General features: G+C 52.4%; 1 protein-coding gene and 2 long non-coding RNA genes across 3 annotated transcripts; 1 reads left to right on the plus strand and 2 right to left on the minus strand.

The window, feature by feature from the left end:
* Nucleotides 1-8,070: 8,070 nt before the first annotated feature.
* Nucleotides 8,071-8,827, minus strand: LOC129627422 (uncharacterized). The gene is made up of 2 exons (XR_008702595.1): nucleotides 8,560-8,827; nucleotides 8,071-8,352 (listed from the first exon to the last, which is right to left on the minus strand). It is a non-coding gene; the product is annotated as an uncharacterized LOC129627422 (long non-coding RNA).
* Nucleotides 8,828-8,972: 145 nt separating this feature from the next.
* Nucleotides 8,973-20,854, plus strand: UBXN6 (UBX domain protein 6). Its single transcript, XM_055546910.1, has 10 exons — nucleotides 8,973-9,120; nucleotides 12,088-12,251; nucleotides 12,827-12,891; nucleotides 13,878-14,006; nucleotides 17,183-17,280; nucleotides 18,254-18,329; nucleotides 19,013-19,097; nucleotides 19,174-19,524; nucleotides 19,732-19,880; nucleotides 20,377-20,854. Exons 1-10 carry the CDS (start codon nucleotides 9,038-9,040, stop codon nucleotides 20,500-20,502), a joined length of 1,326 nt encoding a protein of 441 aa, XP_055402885.1. The 5' UTR covers nucleotides 8,973-9,037; the 3' UTR covers nucleotides 20,503-20,854.
* On the minus strand, nucleotides 9,654-13,799 carry LOC129627411 (uncharacterized). The gene is made up of 2 exons (XR_008702594.1): nucleotides 13,662-13,799; nucleotides 9,654-11,416 (listed from the first exon to the last, which is right to left on the minus strand). It is a non-coding gene; the product is annotated as an uncharacterized LOC129627411 (long non-coding RNA).
* Nucleotides 20,855-22,352: the final 1,498 nt, after the last annotated feature.

Below are 22,352 nucleotides of genomic sequence, written 5' to 3' on the forward strand. Positions count from 1 at the left end.
AGGCTCCCCTTGTGGTCCAGTGGTTAAGAATCCATCTGCTAATGCAGGGGACACGGGTTCAATCCCTGGTATAGGAAGATTCAACATGCCACGGAGCAACTAAGCCCATGTACCACAGCTACTGAGCCTATGGTCTAGAGTCTTGCAGCCACAACTACTGAAGCCTGAGCACCAGGATCCTGGGCTCCCCAACAAGAGAAGCCACCCAATGAGAAGTCCGAACACCACAATTAGAGAGCTGCCCCTGCTCACTGCAACTAGAGAAAGCCTGCATGCAGCAACAAAGACCTGACACAGCCAAAAATATATTAATTAATTTAAAAAATGAAAAAAATACAACAACAACAAAGACTAGGATTTCCCTGGTAGTCCAGTGACTAAGATTCCACATTCCCAATGCAGGGGCCGTGGGTTTGATCCCTGGTCAGGGACCTAGATCCCACATAACACAACCAAAAAAATAAATAAAAGATTCCACATTTTGCAACTAAGATCCAGTGCAGCCAAATAAATACATATAAAAAAAACACAGAAAATATTTATTGTTGTTGTTCAGTTGCTAAGTTGTGTCCTGCTCTTTGAGACCTCATGGACTGCAGCACTCTGGACTTCCCTATTCTTCCACCTCCTGGAGCTTGCGCAAACTCATGTGCAATCCAACCATCTCATCCTCTGTTGTCGCCTTATCCTGCCTTCAATCTTTGCCAGCATTAGGGTCTTTTCCAATTAGTCAGCTCTTCACATCAGTTGGCCAATTGGAACTTCAGCTTCAGCATCAGTCCTTCCAATGAATATTCAGGGTTTATTTCCTTTAGGATTGACTCGTTTGATCTCCTTGCAGTCCAAGGGACTCTCAAGAGTTTTCTTCAGCACCACAATTTGAAAGCATCTATTCTTTGGCACTCAGTCTTCTTTATGGTCCAACTCTCACATCCGTACATGACTGCTGGAAAAACCATAGCTTTGACTATATGGACCTTTGTCAGCAAACATTTATTATCTTATGCAGATTCATAGAGTCAGGGGTCTGGGATGTTCTGGCTCAGGATCTCTTGTGAGACCGATGCAGCCAGGACAGCATCATCTGAAGGCTCAGATAAGGCTGGAGGAGCCTCTTCCATGGCAGCTCCCTTCCATGGCAGCTCCGTCCCACGGCTGTTGACTGGAGGCCTCAGCTCCTCCTCACAGGGCCCTCTCCGTATCACCACTTGGGCACCCTCACAACATGGTGGCTGGCTTCCCCCAGACGGAGTCATTCAAAAGCAAGAGCATAGGGCCTTCCCTGATGGTCCAGTGGTTAAGAATCTGCTTACCAATGCAAGGGACATAGGTTCAAGCCCTAGTCAAAGAACTAAGATCCCATATGCTGCAGAGCAACTAAGACGTTGATCCGCAATCAGCCACAGCTAAGACCTGACACAGACAGAAATAAATATGTAAAACAAAATCGAGAGCATGAAGGAAAATGCAACGTCTTTTATGATCTAGTCTCAAAGTTGCACACTACCACTTCTGCCCTACTCCATTTGTTAAAAGTGAGTCACTAAGTCCAGCCCACATTCAATGGTAGGGGAATTAGGTTCTACCTTTGGAAAGCAGGAGTGTCAAACACTTTATGCATATATTTATTTTGTTTGTATCTGGCCGTGCTGCGCCACAAGTGAGATTTTAGTTCCACAACCAGGGATGGAACCTGTGTCCCCTGTGGTAAAAGTGCAGAGTCCTAACCACTGGACCACCAGGGAAGTCCTGGACATATTTTCAAACCACCACAACCCTACACCTATAGTCAACAATTTTTTAATACTTATTTTTGTTTATTTGGCCGTGGTTGCTCCTAGTTGCAGCACGCAGAATCTTAAATCTTACTTGCAGCATGTGGGATCTAGTTTCCTGAAAGTGAGAGTCACTCAGTCCTGTCTGACTTTTTGCGGCCCATGGACTATACAGTCCATGGAATTCTCCAGGCCAGAATACTGGAATGGGTAACCTTTCCCTTCTCCAGGGGATCTTCCCAACCCAGGGATTGAACCCAGGTCTCCCACATTGCAGGTGGATTCTTGACCAGCTGAGACACAAGGGAAGCCCAAGACTACTGGAGTGGGTAGCCTATCCCTTCTCCAGATCTTCCCGACCCAGGAATCGAACTGGGGTCTCTTGCATTGCCGGCGGATTCTTTACCAACTGAGCTATCGAGGAAGCCCAGGGAAATTTCCTGACCAGGGCTCTAACCAAGGAGCCTGGCATGGGGAGCCCAGAGTCTTAGTCACTGGACTACCAGGAAAGTTGCTAACAATGGTTAATATTTTTGCATATGTGCTTTATATTCCTGTGTGAATATATATGCATTTGCTTTTAAACATTTGAAAGTAAGTTTCATACATCCATCATCACACGTCACCCTAAATACTAAATACTTCGTCACACTAAATACTTAGGCATTTCTCAAGAATCAGTCAGTTCAGTCAGTCAGTCAATTCAGTTGATCAGTCGTGTCCGACTCTTTGCGACCCCATGAATCGCAGCATGCCAGGCCTCCCTGTCCATCACCAACTCCCGGAATTCACTCAGATTCACGTCCATCGAGTCAGTGATTTCATCCAGCCATCTCATCCTCTGTCGTCCCCTTCTCATCCTGCCCCCAATCCCTCCCAGCATCAGTCTTTTCCAATGAGTCAACTCTTCACATGAGGTGGCCAAAGTACTGGAGTTTCAGCTTCAGTATCATTCCCGCCAAAGAAATCCCAGGGCTGACCTCCTTCAGAATGGACTGGTTGGATCTCCTTGCAGTCCAAGGGACTCTCAAGAGTCTTCTCCAACACCACAGTTCAAAAGCATCAATTCTTCAGCGCTCAGCCTTCTTTACAGTCCAACTCTCACATCCATACATGACCACAGGAAAAACCATAGCCTTGACTAGACAGACCTTTGTTGGCAAAGTAATGTCTCTGCTTTTGAATATGCTATCTAGGTTGGTCATAACTTCCCTTCCAAGGAGTAAGCGTCTTTTAATTTCATGGCTGCAGTCACCATCTGCAGTGATTTTGGAGCCCCAAAAAATAAAGTCTGACACTGTTTCCACTGTTTCCCCATCTATTTCCCATGAAGTGGTGGGACCGGATGCCATGATCTTCGTTTTCTGAATGTTGAGCTTTAAGCCAACTTTTTCACTCTCCGCTTTTACTTTCATCAAGAGGCTTTTTAGTTCCTCTTCACTTTCTGCCATAAGGGTGGTGTCATCTGCATATCTGAGGTTATTGATATTTCTCCCGGCAATCTTGATTCCAGCTTGTGCTTCTTCCAGTCCAGTGTTTCTCATAATGTACTCTGCATACAAGTTAAATAAACAGGGTGACAATATACAGCCTTGACGTCCTCCTTTTCCTATTTGGAACCAGTCTGTTGTTCCATGTCCAGTTCTAACTGTTGCTTCCTGATCTGCATACAGATTTCTCAAAGGCAGGTCAGGTGGTCTGGTATTCCCATCTCTTTCAGAATTTTCCACAGTTTCTTGTGATCCACACAGTCAAAGGCTTTGGCATAGTCAATAAAGCAGAAATAGATGTTTTTCTGGAACTCTCTTCCTTTTTCCATGATCCAGCAGATGTTGGCAATTTGATCTCTGGCTCCTCTGCCTTTTCTAAAACCAGCTTGAACATCAGGAAGTTCACGGTTCACATATTGCTGAAGCCTGGCTTGGAGAATTTTGAGCATTACTTTACTAGCGTGTGAGATGAGTGCAATTGTGCAGTAGTTTGAGCGTTCTTTGGCATTGCCTTTCTTTGGGATTGGAATGAAAACTGACCTTTTCCAGTCCTGTGGCCACTGCTGAGTTTTCCAAATTTGCTGGCATATTGAGTGCAGCACTTTTCACAGCATCATCTTTCAGGATTTGGAATAGCTCAACTGGAATTCCATCACCTCCACTAGCTTTGTTCGTAGTGATGCTTTCTAAGGCCCACTTGAATAGGGACATTGAATTATATGCTACCTTTACCACACAAAGAAAATTCATATTTATGCCATGATGTTGTTTAATATTCAGTCCATTTCCAATTTTCTTCATTGTTCTATGAAGTTTTTGCCGCTTTTTCTTTTGAACCAGGATCAAATCAAGGTTCATGCACTGCAAGTAAAGATTACATTATTCTAGTCCATTTTGATGAAAATCTCATTTATTTTTAGCACTTTGACTTTCTCGAGCAACCAGGTAAGCTGGTTTGAAGAAAGTCTCACATTCTGGATTTGTCTATTTCCTTGTCAGGCTGTTTTTTTTTTTTTTGTTTTTTTTTTTAAAGTTTGAGTCGGCCACAAAGCATGTGAGATCTTAGTTCCCTGACAAGGGATTGAAGTTGCAGCCCCTGCAGTGGAAGTGAGAAGTCTTAACCACTGGACCACCATGAAATTCCCATGAGGCTGTTTTATTGTTTCTCTATCCTTTGTAATTCTCATGAATTTAGACCTAGAGGCTTAATGCAATTGTCTTTTACTTTAAAATGTTATTTTCTATCGTAAAAGTCAAAGAACCCCGTTAAAGAGAGTTGAGAAAGAGGAGAAAAATCCCCTATAATCCCCCAACCCTAAATAACCAGTGTTAGAATTCTTTCCTTCTTCCTTACCTTGTTTTTTCCACAGCATGTTTTCTACCTATCGTAAACCAGTGGGCAGATAGCATCATCTATTGCATTTAAAAATTTTATTTACTGATTTATGACTGTTTTGGGTCTTTGCGGCTGTGCTCGGGCTTTCTTTAGTTATGGTGTGCAGGCTTCTCATCACAGTGGCTTCTCTTGTGGGGGAGCATAGGTCTTAGGGCGGGGGGGCTTTAACAGTTGCAGCGGGCAGGCTCAGCAGCGGTTGCACACAGGATTAGTTGCCCTGTAGCATGCGGAATCTTCTCAGACCAGGGCTCAAACCTGTGTCCTCTGCATTGGCAGGTGGATTCTTAACCACTGGACCACTAGGGAAGTCCCAACCATTGCATTTTTACTCAACACTGCAGTGTGGTGGGAAGCCTTCAAATTGGACCCCAATGATTTCCACCTCCTGACAGTCACATTATTGTGAAGTCCGCACCCACACTGAGGGAAAGTCTCTGTCTGTGACTCCAATAGCAAATGTTAGAAATGATGGTATGTTAAGTCTGATACTGGGTTATAAAAAGACTGTGACTTCTTTCTTGGGCACTCCTCTCCCCCGCCTTTTAATTTTTTTTTAATTGTGTTGGTTGTGTGGGGTTTTAGTTTCGATATGCTGTATCTTTCATGCTCTTCACTATGGTGCATCAGCTTCTCTCTAGTTGTGGCTCTTGGGTTTATTCGCCCTGTGGCATGTGGGATCTTAGTTCCCCAACCAGGGATTGAACCCTTGTCCCCTGCGTTGGAAGACGGATTCTTAACCACTGGAACACTAGGGAAATCCCACTCCACTCTTGCTCGCTCTCTCCCTCTCACTGTCTTTTATTACCCACACAGGTCACACACACTGGAGGAATCCGGCCGCCATGTTATGATGACCCTCAAGTGGTGTATAGAAAGGTCTATATAGGGAGGGCCTAAGGCCTCTGATCAATAGCAATCAAGGCCCTATGGCCTGCCAACAACCATTTGAGTGAGCTTGGAAGCAGCCCCTCCCTCAGTTGAGCCTTCAGATGTGGCCATAGCTCCAGACAACACCGACTTCAGCATCTCCTGAAAGCCTTGAGCCAGAAGCACCCAGCTAAGCCACTCCTGATTTCTGATGCACAGACATTTTGAGATAATGGTTGGTCTTTTAAGTTGGTAAATTTGGGGACTGCTTGTTATGCAGCAACTACTAACTTATACATCTCCTGAAGGATTTTCCCCTGGCTACAAATTAATTCACCAGACCACAGTTCCTTGCGGCTATAGATGTTCAATAGAGGGGAGGATCAGACCACACATTACCCACTCTCAGCAGAGGGTCCACTCTCCCCTTTGCCCACCCTGCTCTGGGCACAGTGCTCTGTGAAATAAGCTACCACCTCAGGGCCTTCACCTTTGCTGTTCCTTCTGCCTGGAATGCTCTTCTCCCAGATACCCCCATGGTTTTGCCCCTTGTCTCCTTCAGACATTTCTATTCAAATGTCAGACCTTACTAGCCTATCTGAAAGAGAACTCCAATTGCTCTGGGTTTTTTTTTAATACGTATTTACTTATTTGGCTGCATGGGGTCTTAGTTGTGGCAAGCCATCTTCATTGCATCATGCAGGATCTTTCATCGCAGCACATGGACTCTGCAGCTGCTGGGCTCGGGCTTAGTAGTGCAGCTCATGGGCTTAGTTGCCCTGTTACATGTGAGATCTTAGATCCCTGACCAAGGATGGAACCCGAGTACCCTACATTGCAAGGTGGGTTCTTAACCACTGGACTACTAGAGAAGTCCCTCCCATCACTCTTGATTCCCTTCCCCTACTTTATTTTCTTTCGCAGGAGTTATCACTACCTGTCAGTATATACTTATTTAATAGTTGTATCCCTAATTGACTGTGAGCCCCTTGAGGGCAGGATCCCATCAGTCTTATTCTCTGTTGTGACTGTACTGGCCTAATACCCAGCAGATGCTCAGTAAATGTTCTGGGCATAACTGCTCTTGCACTCAGTCACACAGTGAAAATGCAGCCATGAGAGTTCCAACCTAAATGTGTGCACACATGCATGTGTATTTTTTTTTTTTTTGCTAGAGTATTTGGGTTGGGGGGCTTCCCTGGTGGCTTATACGGTAAAGAATCTGCCTACAGTGCAGGAGCCCTGGGTTCAGTTCCTGGGTTGGGAAGATCCCCTGGAGAACAGAATGGAAACCCACTCCAATATTCTTGCCTGGAAAATCCCATGGACAGAGAAGCCTGGTGAGCTATAGTCCATGGGGTCACAAAGAGTCAGATATGACTGAACAACCAACATAAGAGTATTTTTTTTTTAATTTTTTATTTATTTATTTTGGCTGTGCTGGTTCTTCGTTTCTGCACAGGCTTTTCTCTAGTTGTGACTAGCAGCGGCTACTCTAGTTGTAGTGTGGGGGCTTCTCATTATGGTGGCTCCTCTTGTTGTGGAGCACAGGCTCTAGGGCGTGTGGGCTCAGTAGTTGCGGTTCCCAGCTCTAGAGTTCAGGTTTAGTAGTTGTGGTGCATGGGCTTAGTTGCTCTGAAGCATGTGGAATCTTCCCAGACCAGGGATCAAACCAGTTTCCTGCATTGGCAGGCAGATTCTTTACCATTGAATCAAAAGGGAAACCCCTCCAGAGTATTGTATTATTTACTTTTTAAAAGATTTTTTTCCATGTGGACTATTTTAAAGTCTTTACTGAATTTGTTACTATATTGTTTCCGCTTTTATGCTTTGGATTTCTGGCCCCAAAGCATGTGGGATCTGGGGCTTCCCAGGTGGTGCTAGTGGTAAAGCACCTGCCTGCTAATGAGGGGGATGCAAGAGATGCAGATTCTATCCCTAGGTCAGGAAGATCTCCTGGAGTAGGAAGTGACAACCTGCTCCAGTATTCTTGCCTGGAAAATTCCATGGGCAGAGCAGCCTGGTGGGCTACAATCCATTGGGCCGCAAAAAATATGACACAATTGAACGATTCAGCACAGCACATGTCTTATCTTAGCACCCCGACCAGAGATTGAACCTGCAGCCCCTGAATTGGAAGGCAAAGTCTTAACCATTGAACTGCCAGGGAAGTCTGTTTTCTTGAGTATTTAAAAAAATATCTGATAAAAATGGTTCATATAAAAAATTTTAATAAAAACAAAAACCTATCTGAGATGTTATTTCACCCACAAATACCTCAGAAAACATCTTTAGCTGAAAAAAATTTTATTTTTAAACATCATTACAATGTCATTACCATTCTTAACAAAATCAACAATAGCTCCTTTATATCATCTAATACCTGGATCCAGTCAAATTTCCCTGGTGGTCTCAAGCAAGCCCTTTTCCTGTGTGTGATTCTTATGTAATGTTACAAACTGCGTCCACCCTCCCATTCCCTCAATCCTGTTTCCCGCTTTATTTTTCTCCACATTACTAACACCATCCAGTCCACCATAGATTTTATATTTTCTGGCTCTCTCCTCCAATCAAAAAGATCACGAGTTCTTTGAGGTCAGGGAATTTTGTTTTCTTCACTGCTGGTACAGAACGGACTCTCAAGAACTGTTCTTAAAGGAGTAAACCTGCAGTCCATGGAGCAGCAAAGAGGCGGACACGACTTGGCGACTGAACAACAACAAAATCATGATAACGTCCGCGATTTATTCAGAGATTTCGAATTGCAGCATCATCCTCACAGACCTCCTATGAAGCCGGTGCTATTCGTATCCTCATTTCATAGCTAGGAAAATAAAGTTCAGGAAGGTTAAAGTTTGGGCTGCACTAGATTCTTCGTTGAACTCCGTCAGCGCTCTGAGGATAATCTCCGATCTCTTTAAGTTAAACCCCTCGGTGATCCGCTATCGAGGGTCCCCAAGCCCTAGCTCTGTGCAACCCATCCTCTTCATTTTCTCCCCCTTTGTGTTTGTTGAGGACTACTGGCACTGACCACGTGGCTGGGTCGTGGGGATTTTACCCCCACACAGAGTTGGGACTTTTTCACGTGACCGCTGGGTAGCCAGGGAAGGTTCTTGAGTAAGTAAAAGGACAGGGCCAGCGCTTTCTCCGTGGGGTCCTCGGCCTGTCCCTCTCCCTCTTGTCATTCCTTGGGGAACACGGTGGAAGGCGCTCAAGCACAACCTCCCTCCCTCCCTCTGGAAGCACCGTCGTTGCCCCTGGCAACAGAATCCAGACGAACCACAGAGACGCGCCCCGAGAATGCAGAGTGGTCACTTTGGGCCAGCAAGACGCAGAGATCTAGAGAGGCAAGCTGCGCCGATTGTCACGTGGACTGCCCTCGCGAAGGCGGGACTTCCGGCGGCGCCGTATTTTTTTTCCGGTTGCTGGCTCCTGCCGGCCCCTCCCGTACTGGGCCCTGCGCCCCCCCCCCCCCCCCGCGGCCCCCCGCCGCCGGGCCCGCAGCCACTATGAAGAAATTCTTCCAAGAGATCAAGGCCGACATCAAGTTCAAGAGCGCGGGACCGGGTCAGAAGCTCACGGAGTCGGTGGGGTGCGTGACAGGCGTTGAAGCTTGAGACCCGGGGACGGGAATGGGCGTGGGGGGGGGAGGGGCGGCGCGCGGGAAGTCTAGGGAAGGCGAGGGGCGTGGAGGGGCGGCTGAGAGAACTTGGGGGACACCTCCGGGGGCGGGGCACGAGGGAGGGGTGGGAGTTGGGGGAGGGGAGGCCTCTGGGGGCGGGGCAGAGGGAGCGAGGCTCGAGGGGGCGGGGCTTCAGGAACTGAGGGGTCAGTTAAGAGACCCTAGCCGGTTAGGGCGGGCGGTAAGGGAGAGGCCAGGGATGCGGGGAACGGCCCCTGAAAAGTCATCGCCTAAGATCTGAGGGCATCTCGGTGATCAAAGGTTGGGGACCGATCCTGGAGAAACAAGAAGAGCTGGGGTCGCAAAAAGTCGTGAAGCTTAAGCTCCGTGGCGATAGAGAACTGGGCCTTGGTTGTGGAGCAGGAGGGTGGACGGGAGGTGAGGATCCGGAGAGCTTAGGCGTTGTTGGAGATGTGGTCAGGCTTGGGAGGTGCGGGTGAACTGCGGGGGGCGGGGGGGGAGGTGAGTGGCTCTTTGAGGGGCTGTGGAAGGTCTGGGAGGAGAAGGGAGGCAGGTGGATGGAGTTGAGGACCTGGGGGACTCCGACTAGAAGGAGATGGGGGTCCTCCTCGTGGGTGATCGCTGAGTGGCCTGAAGGCCCCGGAGGGAGACCTGGGAGGGGAGGGAAGGTGGCCTCCACTTCCAGGCCTCTGTAACTTGACTGGGGAGAACTTGAAGAGAGGGGCATGGGGCCACACTGGAGACTCCATGGGGAAGTGTGAGGGGCCAGTGCTGAGCAGAAGATAGTGATGAGCTGGAGAGGCAAGGTGGATGGTCTGAGAAGGCTCCACTGTGGGGAGGAATGAGCAGGAGGAGTCTAGAAGGGGCTGGGATTCCTACAGGGAGCTACAGAGAGGGCTTGGAGGCCCGAGGGGGTTTAGGATGGGGAGTGACTAAAGAAAGTTGTCAGCCTGGGGAGGGGTCTGTGAGGCATAATGGAAGGGATTGTGAAGAGGTGGGGGCTGGGAGGAGAGACTGGGTGGCCTGCAGTAAGGGTTGGTGAGGGAATCCTGAGGCAGTGGGGGTGGGTAAGGGAGAGTGGGTGCATGGTAAGAACATCCGGGCATCTGTCATGAGGCTTGGGGGTTCCCTAGGGTTCTTGGGAAGGGATCACTGAGTGGGGTGAAGGAGGCCCATGAGGGCCAGATCTGTGAGTCAGGGAGGAAAGTGCAGGTCCCGGGAGCCTGAGGGTAGCGGGGAGAGGAGGACCCCTTTAAAGGGGCCCAGGGAGAGTCGTGGGCCAAACAAGGGAGTCCATTCATTTGTCCATCAAGTAGTGAGTGGAGGTGGGAGCTGGAGCAGCTGGGACTGTGTGTGACTGGAAGGAGGTGAGGGCTGATGGTTTTGTCAGACTGGAAGCCTGGAAGGAGAGGGGAGGGAAGTCATGTGGAAATTTGGGCTTCCATGATGCGCCTGGAGCCAGACTAGAGATGCAGGATGTGTGTCCAGCTAACTGCCACGGCATGAGAATCCCTGCCCTCTCAGGGCTCCCCTTCCTGTGAGGGGAGTTGGACAAGTAAGCCAATACATAAATGACGGAAGGTTTGCCATGAAGGAAAAAAAAACAGGGTTGAGATTGCCAGCGATGCTGGGGACTGTTAGGTGGTCTGAGAATGTCTCTCTAAGAAGGGGAAGTTTGAGCTCAGATTTAGCCGTGTGGAAATCAACCCATACCATACACATGCATGCACCGTTGAAGTGGCCCCTGTCCATCCCAGGAAGAATACTCCCCCAGACAGCAGAGTGCAAAGGTCCTGTGGTGGAAGACCGTCAGACCAAAGATGGGAGCAAATGAGGGAGGGGCAGCTCGTGCGGGGCCTGTGTTTGCTACAGGGTTTTGTTGTTCTTGGGGTGAGGGGGCTGTATATGCAGAGGAGTGACTGGGTTTTAGAAGAACCCCTTTGGCTGCCAGGATGAGCCATGAAGGGAGGAGGGGGGAGTGAAAGGTTTGGAAAATGGTGCTTTTATGGAATGGTGGGGCTCGGGCGGGGCTATCCATAGGTGACTTGTCCGTTCTTCAGCCTGAAACTTTCAGCTGTGGACAGGGTGGGCAAGAGGAGCAGGGATCAGAAAAGAGGGCTGCCCTGGGTGCCTGACCAGAGAGGGGGACCGGGGAGGGGCGGAGACGCAGAAAGGCCGTGAATGCAGAGTCTTGGCTTCCTCTTGAGATATAGCACAGGTGATTCCAGCTCCCAAAGAGAGAGTCCTGAGGGAAGAAGAGCAAGGCAGAATCAGACCTGGGTGGGAGGCAGGACTCTACTGGAATGAGGAGGAGGCCAGGTCATTTCCCGCCTGGGTCAGGGCTAGAGGGTGCCCATCCTACGGGGCAATCACCCTGCTTCCCAGGGTGGAGGCAATATCAAACCAGATCTCTGTAGCCTGTCTCACACAGGGCCTGTGTGCAGCCTGGCACACTGCCCCAGCTTCCATGAACCTCTGGGGCTTGTGAGAGAGTGGCTGGAGCCCTCGCAGGGAGGAACGTTGCCCTGAGAAATAGACATGCTGAGCCTTAGCTCCTGGCATGCCGTCTACCTGGCACACAGTTGGTGCTCAGTAGACAAAGTCTGGATGGGTCTTACCCTTGTAGACAATACGGGTAGAGACTCTCCCATGGGGAAGCGGGCAGACGGTGGGTGTGCTCTCCCCCCGCCTGACAGGTGATGACTCCGAGGCCCAGACCAGGGCAGGATTTGCCCAGAAGGGCCAAGCGGGGAATAGAACCATCTGCCTCCAGGGACTCCTCTGTCAGCGTTAGAACCACTGTCTGGTGGCCCCCAGGGAAGAGGCACGGCTGTGTCTGCTGGGACAGGAGGGGGAGGGGACAGAAACTCTCCTGCCAGCCCCATGTCACCTCACCATCCCCTTGCGTCTCCTTAGGGAGAAGGCCCCCAAAGAGAAGCCCAGCCAGCCGCCAGTGCGGCAGCCCCGCCAGGGACCCACCAATGAGGCGCAGATGGCGGCAGCAGCGGCCCTGGCCCGGCTGGAGCAGAAGCAGCCCCGGGCACGGGGTCCCACATCGCAGGACTCCATCCGGAACCAGGGTGAGCCTCGACTGTCCTCCAGCCATGGCGGGGGCACATGGGGCAGGTGGAGCAGGCCTCTCCCCACTGTCCTCTAAGTGGATCCTCTGCTTCTCATGGGTCCCGGAGCCTTTAGGCTCCCACACTTTGAGGTAGGAGGAGGTTTAAATCACAGTTGTGAGGAAGATCCCCTGGAGAAGGAAATGGCACCCCACTCCAGTTGCCTGGAGAATTCCACGGACAGAGGAGCCTGGCAGGCTGCCGTCCATGGAGTCGCACAGAGTCATACGTGACTGAGCAACTAACACTTTTACCACAAAGGGGAAGTGCTGGTGAAAAGGCTCAGGAGGGGTCTGTCTGTGATCTGGGGCAGGGATGTCTGGGATGGTGGAGGGAGACAGAACCAGGACTTAGAGCAGAAGGAGGGCATGGTCTGGTGCAGCCTGAGCCTGGGGGCGTGGAGAGGTGCGGGGGCCAGGAGGACCTCGAGCTGGAAGGACTAGAGTGTAACCCGTGTGAGGATTCAGGCCTGGACGTGGCGTGCAGGCTCACTCCACACACCGACGTGTTCTCCGTCTCCCTGCCTCTCCCCACAGTGAGAAAGGAACTCCGAGCTGAAGCAGCGGTCAGTGGGAACCCAGAGGCCCCAGGGAGCAACACGGTAAAGACATTGCGGCAGCAGCAGTGGGACCCCCAAAGTGGGGCCTGGGGAGGGGGACCTGGAGGGCCCGCTTGGGCTCTTTCCTCCTCTGGTCTTATTGGTGCCCAGTCCTGGGCTGTAAGCATCTGCTGCTGGGGAGGGGAGGGAGATGCAGCTGTCAGGGTGGATGGAGGTCACCTCTGGCCTCAGGGTACTGAGGCAGGTTAGGGAACCCCGTGGTGGAGGGTGGTGTCATCTGGGACCTGCATGCCTGGCGCATAATGAAACCAAACCCAAGTGCCGGGGGAGGGGCTGCACATCCATTCAGTCGTTCCCCTGTAACCGCACACGGGGAGGAGCTGTTACAGTTCCCATTTTTCAGAAGAGAAAACTGAGGTTCAGAGAGCCCAGTGTCCTCAGTTTGCACCTCGAAACCAGCAGGGGCAGGACTGGAATTCCCAGGCTATCTGACTCCAAAGCCCTTTCTCTTAGCGCTGCCCTCTGCTGCTTTCCTTGGTGGTGGGGCACACAGAGACTGGTATAATCTAACAGAGCTTGGCGGAAAGGGTGTTTTGAGCAGCACCACCCATGAGGCCTGAGAGTTTTAGAAAGGAAGGAACCTTGAAGATGACCTAGGAATTGAGTTGCAGACCAAGGCTGGGACTCACCCAGGGCACCTTTGACCCCCTGACTCCCTTTCCAAAGCCCCTTCCTCACTCCTCAGTCAGGGGGAGCAGGAGCCCTCGGTTGAGCATTTGCTCTGTGTCCAGAGCACGCTCTGTATTCCTTACCTTGTTGAATTCTGAGTTGGTCCCTCGAGGACATCTTACAACCCCGAAGATGAGCTCCGAGGGGCTTGGCTACTGGGCCATAGTGTTCCACAGTAGGCAGAGGTGACAGCGTTAGGCCTAGGGCTGTCTAGCTCCCAGGGCCATGCTCTCAGGAGTGTGGCACTCAGGGTGGCCTTTGTCCACAGTCCAGGCTGACACCTTCCCCCATCTTCCCAGGCGCCTGAGCCCAAAGAGGAAGGCTCTGCCCACCTGGCGGTGTCCGGGGTGTACTTCACCTGCCCCCTCACGGGGGCCATCCTAAGGAAGGACCAGCGGGATGCCCGCATCAGAGAGGCCATTCTCATGGTGAGTGCCTGCCCCGATGCCTGAGCTGCCCCCTGAAGTCTGGAAGGCCCCGCAGCCCCTGCAGCGTCACCACCTGGGTGTGCTCCGGTTCTGTGCTAATCTTCCTCACCTGTGGGACAGAATTCACAGTCCAGGAGGGTAGGTGGAGAAAGCCGCCTCCACCCTCCCTGGGGCACCAGCTTTGAGCATGTTATATCCATTCTCAGAGATGCTCCAGATACACACTACCGAGGCATCTGCGTCTCCTACATGGGCTGTGTTTTTGTTTTACATAAAAATCAATCTGCCGTTCACATCTGACATGGAACTGCAACATTTATCAGTATAGGAAGAACTTCCATGTTTTTTTTTTTCCCTTAAAATTCTTTATTTGGAAATAATTCCAAACCTAAAGAAAAACTACAGGAACAGAAAGACCATCTGAATCTCCTTCACCTAGGGTAGGAGTGACCTATTACTGTTCCAACAGATGATTACAAATATTACAAATGCGGTGCCTCCAGAGGCACGTGTCTGCCCTCACAGTTTTGGAAGTTAGGAGTGGGCTACGGTCAGGATGGCCACGGGGCTGGGAGCCCTGGGGATTCAGGCTGTTTGTCTGCTGCTGTTCCTTTGCCGCCTTCACGGCCAGCTGAGCCAGGCCAGGCCTTTCCCAGCTGCCCGCTCTCTGCTTCTTTCTCTGTCTTCCCCCTCTTCAGGGCCCTTACGACTCCATCCTCCATCAGGCTCACCTGGTAATCCCAGCTAATCTCCTTATCTTAAGGTCCGCTAATCAACAGCCTTAACTCCATCTGCTCAACTCCTGCCCCTTAACCTACATTCTCCCAGGTTCCAGGGATCAAGTTACAAATACCTGTGTCATTCTCCCCACCTTACCCAAATCTGCCAACTGTTAACGTTTTTACCTCATTTGCTCTATCACCCCTCTCTGGTTTTTTTGTGTTTTTTTTTTTGCCATGCCGCATATGGGATCTTAGTTCCCCCACTAGGGATGGAACCCACACACTTTGCATTGGAAGCACAGAATCTTAACCACCGGACCATCATGGAAGTCCCTCTGTTTTTTTCTGAGCAGTTTGAAAGTCTGCTTTCTCCATAGTGACTGCATGGTGACTCCTGTAAATTGTTCCTTGACTAACCAGCCCTGTGTTGATGAGCATGTAGGAAGTTTCCAATCTTTCACTAGAGAGGACAGTATTTATGATGAAAACCTGGTCTGTACAGCACTTCGAGCTGTAGGTTCCATTCCAGAAGCTAAGTTGCTGGAACAAAGAACATCTGCATCAGGCTTTGGATAGTTGTCACCAGGTGATCCTCCATAGAGTTTGTCCCGACTCACTCTCTCACCAGCATTGTGGGAGAAGGTTCCCATTTGCCCTGTCCCCTGATTGTCACTGTGGGTGACCAAACGTTCATTGCCTCTACCCAAATTGATAGGTAAAAACATCTCAGCAGTTTTTAGTTTGCATCTCCCTTTTTAGGGTTAGGTCGTCTATGTTTTCATATGAGAATGCATCTTTTGACCATTTTTGTATTGGGTATTTTTTTATTATTATTGATTTGTAGGCACTCTTTACATATTAGGGAAATGAGGTTTTTGCCTATGATCTGGGGATATTTTACTCCAGTTTATATTTTTTTTTCTCCAGCTTATTTTTATATTCTGCTTATGGTCACATAGCCATGCAGAAATTTTTTCTATGTAATTCAATGATTTGATTTTAATTTATGGCTTCCAGGTTTTGTGGCATACTTAGAAAAGCCTTCCCCACTAAAGAATTAAAACAGTTCTTCCATGGTTTTTCTAGTGCTATTCTGTCTTGCTTTTTAATGTTTAAAGGTTTGCTCCAACTAGAATTTATCCCTGTGTAGAATACAATGCATGCAGCTAGGGTTATTTTCATTTTCAAAAAATTTTTATTGGAGTATAGTTAATTTACAGTGTTGTGTGTGTTTATTTTTTCCCCAGATAGTTACCCAGTTTTCCCCAGTCCTTATTTGTTGAAATACCTGTCTTTGGCCACTGTGAAGTCCACCCCCATCACAACATGAATACCTACATGGATGTTGTGTTGCTTTGTCCCTTGTCTGTTCACATCCCCTGGTCCTAATTTAAATGAGGCTGCAGGCTGCCTGGATACTTCTGAGAGCAGCATTGGGAGCTGCAGCTCTTTGCTGGGGGGTGGGTGTGCTTGTCCCAGGAGGCTGGAGTGGGGGCCGTCAGCCTGGCTCAGCCATATCCTGAGGACACACCCCCCACCTCCATCTCACAGCTGCTGCTTTGCAGACCCACTTACTTGGCCCGTCTGAGCCTTTTTGTCTTATGCTGGTAACTGGCAGACTGGACGGGGTCCAGATTTGAAGTCCCCAGGAGAGTTGACCCAGTTCACATCAGATGTCAAGTGACACATACATGGCTGCTGAAGGCTGACCTCCACTGTAGTTCAGAGAGGCGGGCCGGGGCAGGCAGAGGCTCCACACCTACCTTCCAGGAGCTCTGGCTGGGCTTCTGCGGGGGTGCACAGGTAGATCTGAGTGGCCACGTGGTCTCTGCTCTGACCCATCACCTCTATTGACCCCACTGTTTACCCGCACCACTGTTCAGGCAGAGCAGATGTGTTTGAGGCAGCCGCAGGTACCAGCCCCACTGGCTGTGTAACTGCTGACTTTCTGGGGCTGTGGAAAAACAAGACCCCACAGTGAGGCCATGTGCCTGGCTGTCCAGTGCGAGCACACTTGTGCCTGACCTTGCTCCTCACTTCGGTGACCCATTCTCAGTCTCTCCCTACTGCGATGCTGTTTGCAGGGTCCCTGGGGGCACCCAGAGGCTGGGCCAGCTGAGGGATCAAACACGGCCCCTCCAATCCCCAGGGAAGCAGGTGGCACCCCCAAGGCAGGGGGACGGGTCAGTGGCATCTCCACTGTTTTGCCTCCCTGGCTGTGCATTGGGCAGCCGCAGGTCACAGACCTTTTTTGCATTCTGTTTCTGCCACCTCAGTCTGTTTTTAGAACGTCCCTTGCCGGGCTGGAAGATTAGGAGAGGCAGTGTGTCTGCAGTGGCCAGCGGGTTCCGGATATGCTGCCAGTGTGTGCTGAGAGCCGGGCCACTCAGCCAGTGTGGCCCCCAGGCCCCCAGGAGGGTGCTTCCTGACCCTCTGCTTTCTTCACTCCCCCAGCACTTCTCCACTGACCCAGTGGCTGCCTCCATCATGAAGATCCACACGTTCAACAAGGACCGGGACCGGGTGAAGCTGGGCGTGGACACCATTGCCAAGTGAGTGGGCAGCCCCCTCCCACCAGGCGCCAACTCCTGCTGAGGCCTGCAGGGAGCATGGCCCTCTCTCTGGGCCCTTGGGGAAGGGGTCTGGCCTCTCTGGGGCCATTTATCTGTCTTTAAAATGAAGAGGTTTACTGCATCTGTTCAGTTCAGTCGCTCAGTTGTGTCCAACTCTGCAGCCCCATGGACTGCAGCACACCAGGCTTCCCTGTCCATCAGCAACTCCCAGAGCTTACTCAAACTCACGTCCATCAAGTCAGTGATGCCATCCAACCATCTCATCCTCTGTCATCCCCTTCTCCTCCCGCCTTCGGTCTTTCCCAGCATCAGGGTCTTTTCTAGTGAGTCAGTTCTTTGCATCAGGTGGCCAAAGTATTGGAGTTTAGCTTCAGCATTAGTCCTTCCAATGAATATTCAGGACTGATTTCCTTTAGGATGGACTGGTTGGATCTCCTTGCAATCCAAGGGACTCTCAAAAGTCTTCTCCAACACCACAGTTCAAAAGCATCAATTTTTTGGCACTTAGCTGTCTTTATAATCCAACTCTCACATCCATACATGACTACTGGATAAACCATAGCTTTGACTAGACGGACCTTGCATCAGGGGTTCCCAACCCTGGCTTCCTATTGGGATCATCAGAAAAGAGTGAAGAGGCAGGGTCACCCTGTTCCTCTTATTGAGCAGGACTGGGTGGCGGTGCCTAGCAGTTTGTGCTGCTCAGGAGCCCCCCAAGCTGGAGGACCTCCAGGGACCCATCAGCTCCAGAGACCGTTACTCTGGCCCTGCCCCGCTCTACCCACCGTGGCAGGTCATTGGTGCCCTCAGAAGGCAGGACCAAAGGGGAGGCCTGGTGTCTTGGGCGCCAGGGGTTGGGGTTTGTGGGGTGTCCAGGTATGGTGGCACCTTGCTTGGGGTCACCCTTAATGAGGTGGCGTGGCTCTGAGCTCTCGGCCCCTATCCACCCCAGGTACCTGGACAACATCCACCTGCACCCAGAGGAGGAGAAGTACCGAAAGATCAAGGTGCAGAACAAGGTGTTCCAGGTGAGGGCTGCTGGCAGAGGGACTTGGCCTGGTGTGACTGGGTCCATGAGGCCCCCCAGGACCCAAGCTGTCACAGGGAGCAGCTGGCTTGCAGACAGCCTGGGATGGGGGCTACAGCTGGCTGCAGAAGGGCCCCTACTTGAGGGGTGGGTTAGGGGGGTGGGCAGTGGGGAGCAGTCCAGGTGGGCTGAGGTGGTGGGTGGGAGGGTGGGCTCTCTGAGCACCATACACCCTCTGCCCTGCCCATCACCCACAGTGTTGAATTAGTTGAGAGAACATCAGCACTGGGGAGGTTTTCCACACAAAGGCAGGCTTCTGGCATCTGTGGAGAAATTGGCCCATCACCCTGGCCCGTGGTATCTGCTCCTGCGGCCGGAAGGGCCCCACTTTGTTCTGGTGGCCCCCACCTGAGTCCAGCATCACACAGCTGGCCTGCCCCACCTTTGGCACTCCCTCCTCACATTGTCCTTTGGCTCTTCAGCCTGCCCTGGTGTTGACTTTTCGCGGTCCCCGGCCCTCTGTGAGCTCAGCCCCTCAGATGGCTTCAGGGGTTCAGCCTGTCCAGGGATAGCAGCTGCACTGAGACCAGGGACTCCGGACCGGGAGGGCCAGGGTGGGCGGAGAGTCTTGAGGGGCACAGGGAGGCCCCAAGGGTCCCGTGTGACCTCTGCCTCCACTCTCAGGAGCGCATTCACTGCCTGGAAGGGACCCACGAGTTTTTTGAGGCCATCGGTTTCCAGAAGGTGCTGCTTCCAATCCCTGACCAGGGTAAGAGCCAAGTTAGGGCAGGAGGGTCAGGCGAGGGGTCTCCCTGACTAGGCAGTGACGTTTCTGCGTGTTCCAGAGGGCCCCGAGGAGTTCTACGTGCTGAGCGAGGCCGCTCTGGCCCAGCCTCAGAGTCTGGAGCGGCACAAGGAGCAGCTGCTGAGCGCCGAGCCTGTGCGTGCCACTCTGGCCCGCCAGCGCCGCGTCTTCCGGCCCTCGCCCCTGGCCTCGCAGTTTGACCTGCCCGCGGACTTCTTCAACCTCACGGCCGAGGAGATCAAGCGGGAGCAGCGGCTGCGGTCGGAGGCCGTGGAGCGGCTGAGCGTGCTACGGACCAAGGCCATGCGTGAGCGGGAGGAGCAGCGGGAGATGCGCAAGTACACGTACACGCTGCTGCGCGTGCGCCTCCCCGATGGCTGCCTACTGCAGGGTGCGTTCTAGGCACCTGTGCGGTACCCCCAGGCTGCGTTCGTCCCCGGGGAGGTGTGCGTGCGCGTCCCCGACAGCTGCCTGCTGCAGGGTGCAGGGTGGCCTGTCTGGGCTGCGCTCGTCCCCGGGGAGGAGGCTGAGGGCTCACGGCCGGCTGGCGCAGAGGGGCTCCCGCGAGCTCCAGCACCACTCGACTGTCTCACCCCAGGAACCTTCTACGCCCGGGAGCGGGTGGCGGCGCTGTATGGGTTTGTCCGGGAGGCCTTGCAGAACGACTGGCTGCCCTTTGAGCTGCTGGCCTCGGGTGGGCAGAAGCTATCGGAAGATGAGAACCTGGCCTTCAACGAGTGTGGGCTGGTGAGTGACGGCTCCCCGCACCTTAACCCGACTCTCTGGGCTCTTGTTAAATCATCACAAGCCCCCAAGAGGGGATGGGATGGTACTGGGGAGGTGTCCCTGGGTGTAAGACCCACCTTCCCACTTGTGGTGTGGCCTTGAGTAACTTCTGTTTGCAAAATGGAAATGTGCCAAGTGTGTTAAGAGTCCTCTGCAAAGCAGAGACCAGAAGGCATTCAAAATGCAGGAATTCTTTGAGAGGATGAAGGAGGGGGCTGGATTGTGGTCAGACCCTGATTCAGGGAGACTGGGAAGGAGGCCTGGAGAGGAAGTGCCAACTGCTGCCCCAGGCTGGGTGGGCTTCAACCAGGCCAGGGGGGCGTCCTCATCTGATGAGCCCTTGACAGCACAGCGGTGCTATCACCCGTGGGGAGCAACCCTGGGCGAGCGTGGCCTGGGCTCCAGCAGAGAGATTTGAACGTGAAGCTGGAGCTCTGTGCCTCTCACCCTGCTGCAGGTGCCCTCTGCCCTCCTGACCTTCTCATGGGACGCGGCTGTGCTTGAGGACATCAGGGCTGCAGGCACCCAGCCAGACACGTCTATCCTGAAACCCGAGCTCCTGTCGGCCATTGAGAAGCTCTAGTGAAATAAAGCAGGGTTGGCTCAGTCCCACCGTGGGTCTGTCTCGTGCTCTCCTCCATGTTCTCCCATCCCGGTCCCCGTCCCACCTCCAGAACCACTCGCCCTGCCCATGGGGCACTGTGAGCATGAGGAGGGGTGCTGGCTGGCCGGGCACACAGCCATGACCACCGTCAGGAGAGGGCATCACTAGTAATCTTTAACGGAAGCCCTGGGTGCCTCCCAGGCAGAGCAGCCTGCAGCCCCGGCCAGGACCCTGTGTGCAGTGGCCCCAGGGTCACTGGCCAAGGGAGGCCTGGGTCTGTCAGGACAAGTTCTGTAAAGTTATAAACCTGAATAAACAGATGTTGACTAGTTTCCTGGTGGTGAGTTCAAGCTGTAGGAGGCAGGGTCAGCAGCTGCAGAACCACCAGTGAGCAAGGCTGGCTGTGGATCCTGGTGAAGCAGGGTCAGGTGGACACCTGCTCGGGTGGTACCTGGGGTCCCAGGAGCCCCTCATGTCTGAGGCGAGTTCTTCACTTCCCATCTTTCCTATGTTGTCCCCACTGCCTATGAGCCAGCCCTGCTGAGGGCTCCTGGGGCCAGAACCTGTGAACGTTACATTATGTGCCAGAGGGGCTTGGGGTGTGGGTAAGGACGAAGTAGGGGACTGTCCTGGGTTATGCAGTGAGCGTCCCCACGGGAGCTCTAATGTGTGGAAGGAAGTAAAGATGGGAGATGTGACGCTGCAGGTCCTGAAGATGGAGGAGGGGCTTCTAACAGCTACAAAAAGCGGAAATGGGTTCCCCAAGAAATGGGGTTCCCCCTTCCAAAAGAATTGGGTTCTTCTGGAAGAATAAAATGGGGTTCTCTTGTTCCAGAAGAAACCATCCCTCCCCTCAATTTAACCTAGCAAGGCCCTCATGAGGCTTCTGCCCTAGAACTATTAAGAACCATGTGGGGCGCTTTGCCACAGCAGCCATGGGATCTAACAGAGACAGGGAAACAAAGGTCTGGAGGGTGGAGGAACTGCCCTGTCTGGACTCCGCCTTCATGGAGGCCAGTGGTGATTGGTTCTCTGGCCACTGTGAGGTGAGAGCTTCCAGGCCCCTGATGGGATTAGACACAAAAATTTCTTGTAACCCACAGCCACTGAGTAGCCCCCACACAAGCTGTGCCTCACACTTGGGCAGCCCAGAGCTGTCCTCACATGGCAGCAGGACCTGGGCCCACCCTCCTTGGCTGCCTGATCCCCAGAACCTGCTAGTGGGTAGACGGTAAATTGTCAGGTGGCAACTAGCAAGGTTAAAGGCACTTAACCATGATTGAGGCTGGCGGCCACACCCACAGGTGGGAGCTGCACCCATGCCTCACCCTGTGCCAGCAACCTGCAGCACTTATTCCCAGGTGGGGCCAGGGTCCGCGCCCCACCCCCACGGAGCTGGACGGAGGAGACCCTCTCCAGGAGGATCAGGGTACTGCAGGAGAGGCGGGCCGGGAGGGTCTTAGCTAGCAGACGGCGTGGCCCCCAAGGGCAGGGTCATGTTGCCCCACCTCAGGAGTGAGGCATCCACAGTCTGAACAGGTACTCACGCTGAGATGCCAGCTGACTCTTCTTCCAACAAAACAACGTGCTGTGAAGGACCAGCAGGACTGGAGCCTGGTTCCAATAGTTAGAATTCTGCCAGAACCTTGCTGCCCCAGGCCCTCGGTACATGCTCAGATGCCTCTGCTGGGCCCATCACAGCCCTGTCCTAGGGCCACTCCAGGGTCCAGTAGGTGCAGTGCCTGGCTCCACAATTCCTAGCTTCAGCACTCCCGAGGCTGGGAACAACCTCTGCCCACCCGCCAAGGGGCAGGAGGGGTTAACCAGCA

Source organism: Bubalus kerabau, chromosome 1 (genome assembly GCF_029407905.1).
Source record: "Bubalus kerabau isolate K-KA32 ecotype Philippines breed swamp buffalo chromosome 1, PCC_UOA_SB_1v2, whole genome shotgun sequence".
Lineage (NCBI taxonomy): Eukaryota > Metazoa > Chordata > Mammalia > Artiodactyla > Bovidae > Bubalus > Bubalus kerabau.

What these genes read in the sequence shown, in the direction of transcription:
- UBXN6 (XM_055546910.1), top strand. Translation starts at nt 9,038, where the DNA reads ATGAAGAAATTCTTCCAAGAGATCAAGGCCGACATCAAGTTCAAGAGC. An exon ending in AGGCCCCAGGGAGCAACACG is followed by an intron (nt 12,892 to 13,877) that starts GTAAAGACATTG and finishes CCATCTTCCCAG; the next exon opens with GCGCCTGAGCCCAAAGAGGA. An exon ending in TCAGAGAGGCCATTCTCATG is followed by an intron (nt 14,007 to 17,182) that starts GTGAGTGCCTGC and finishes TCACTCCCCCAG; the next exon opens with CACTTCTCCACTGACCCAGT.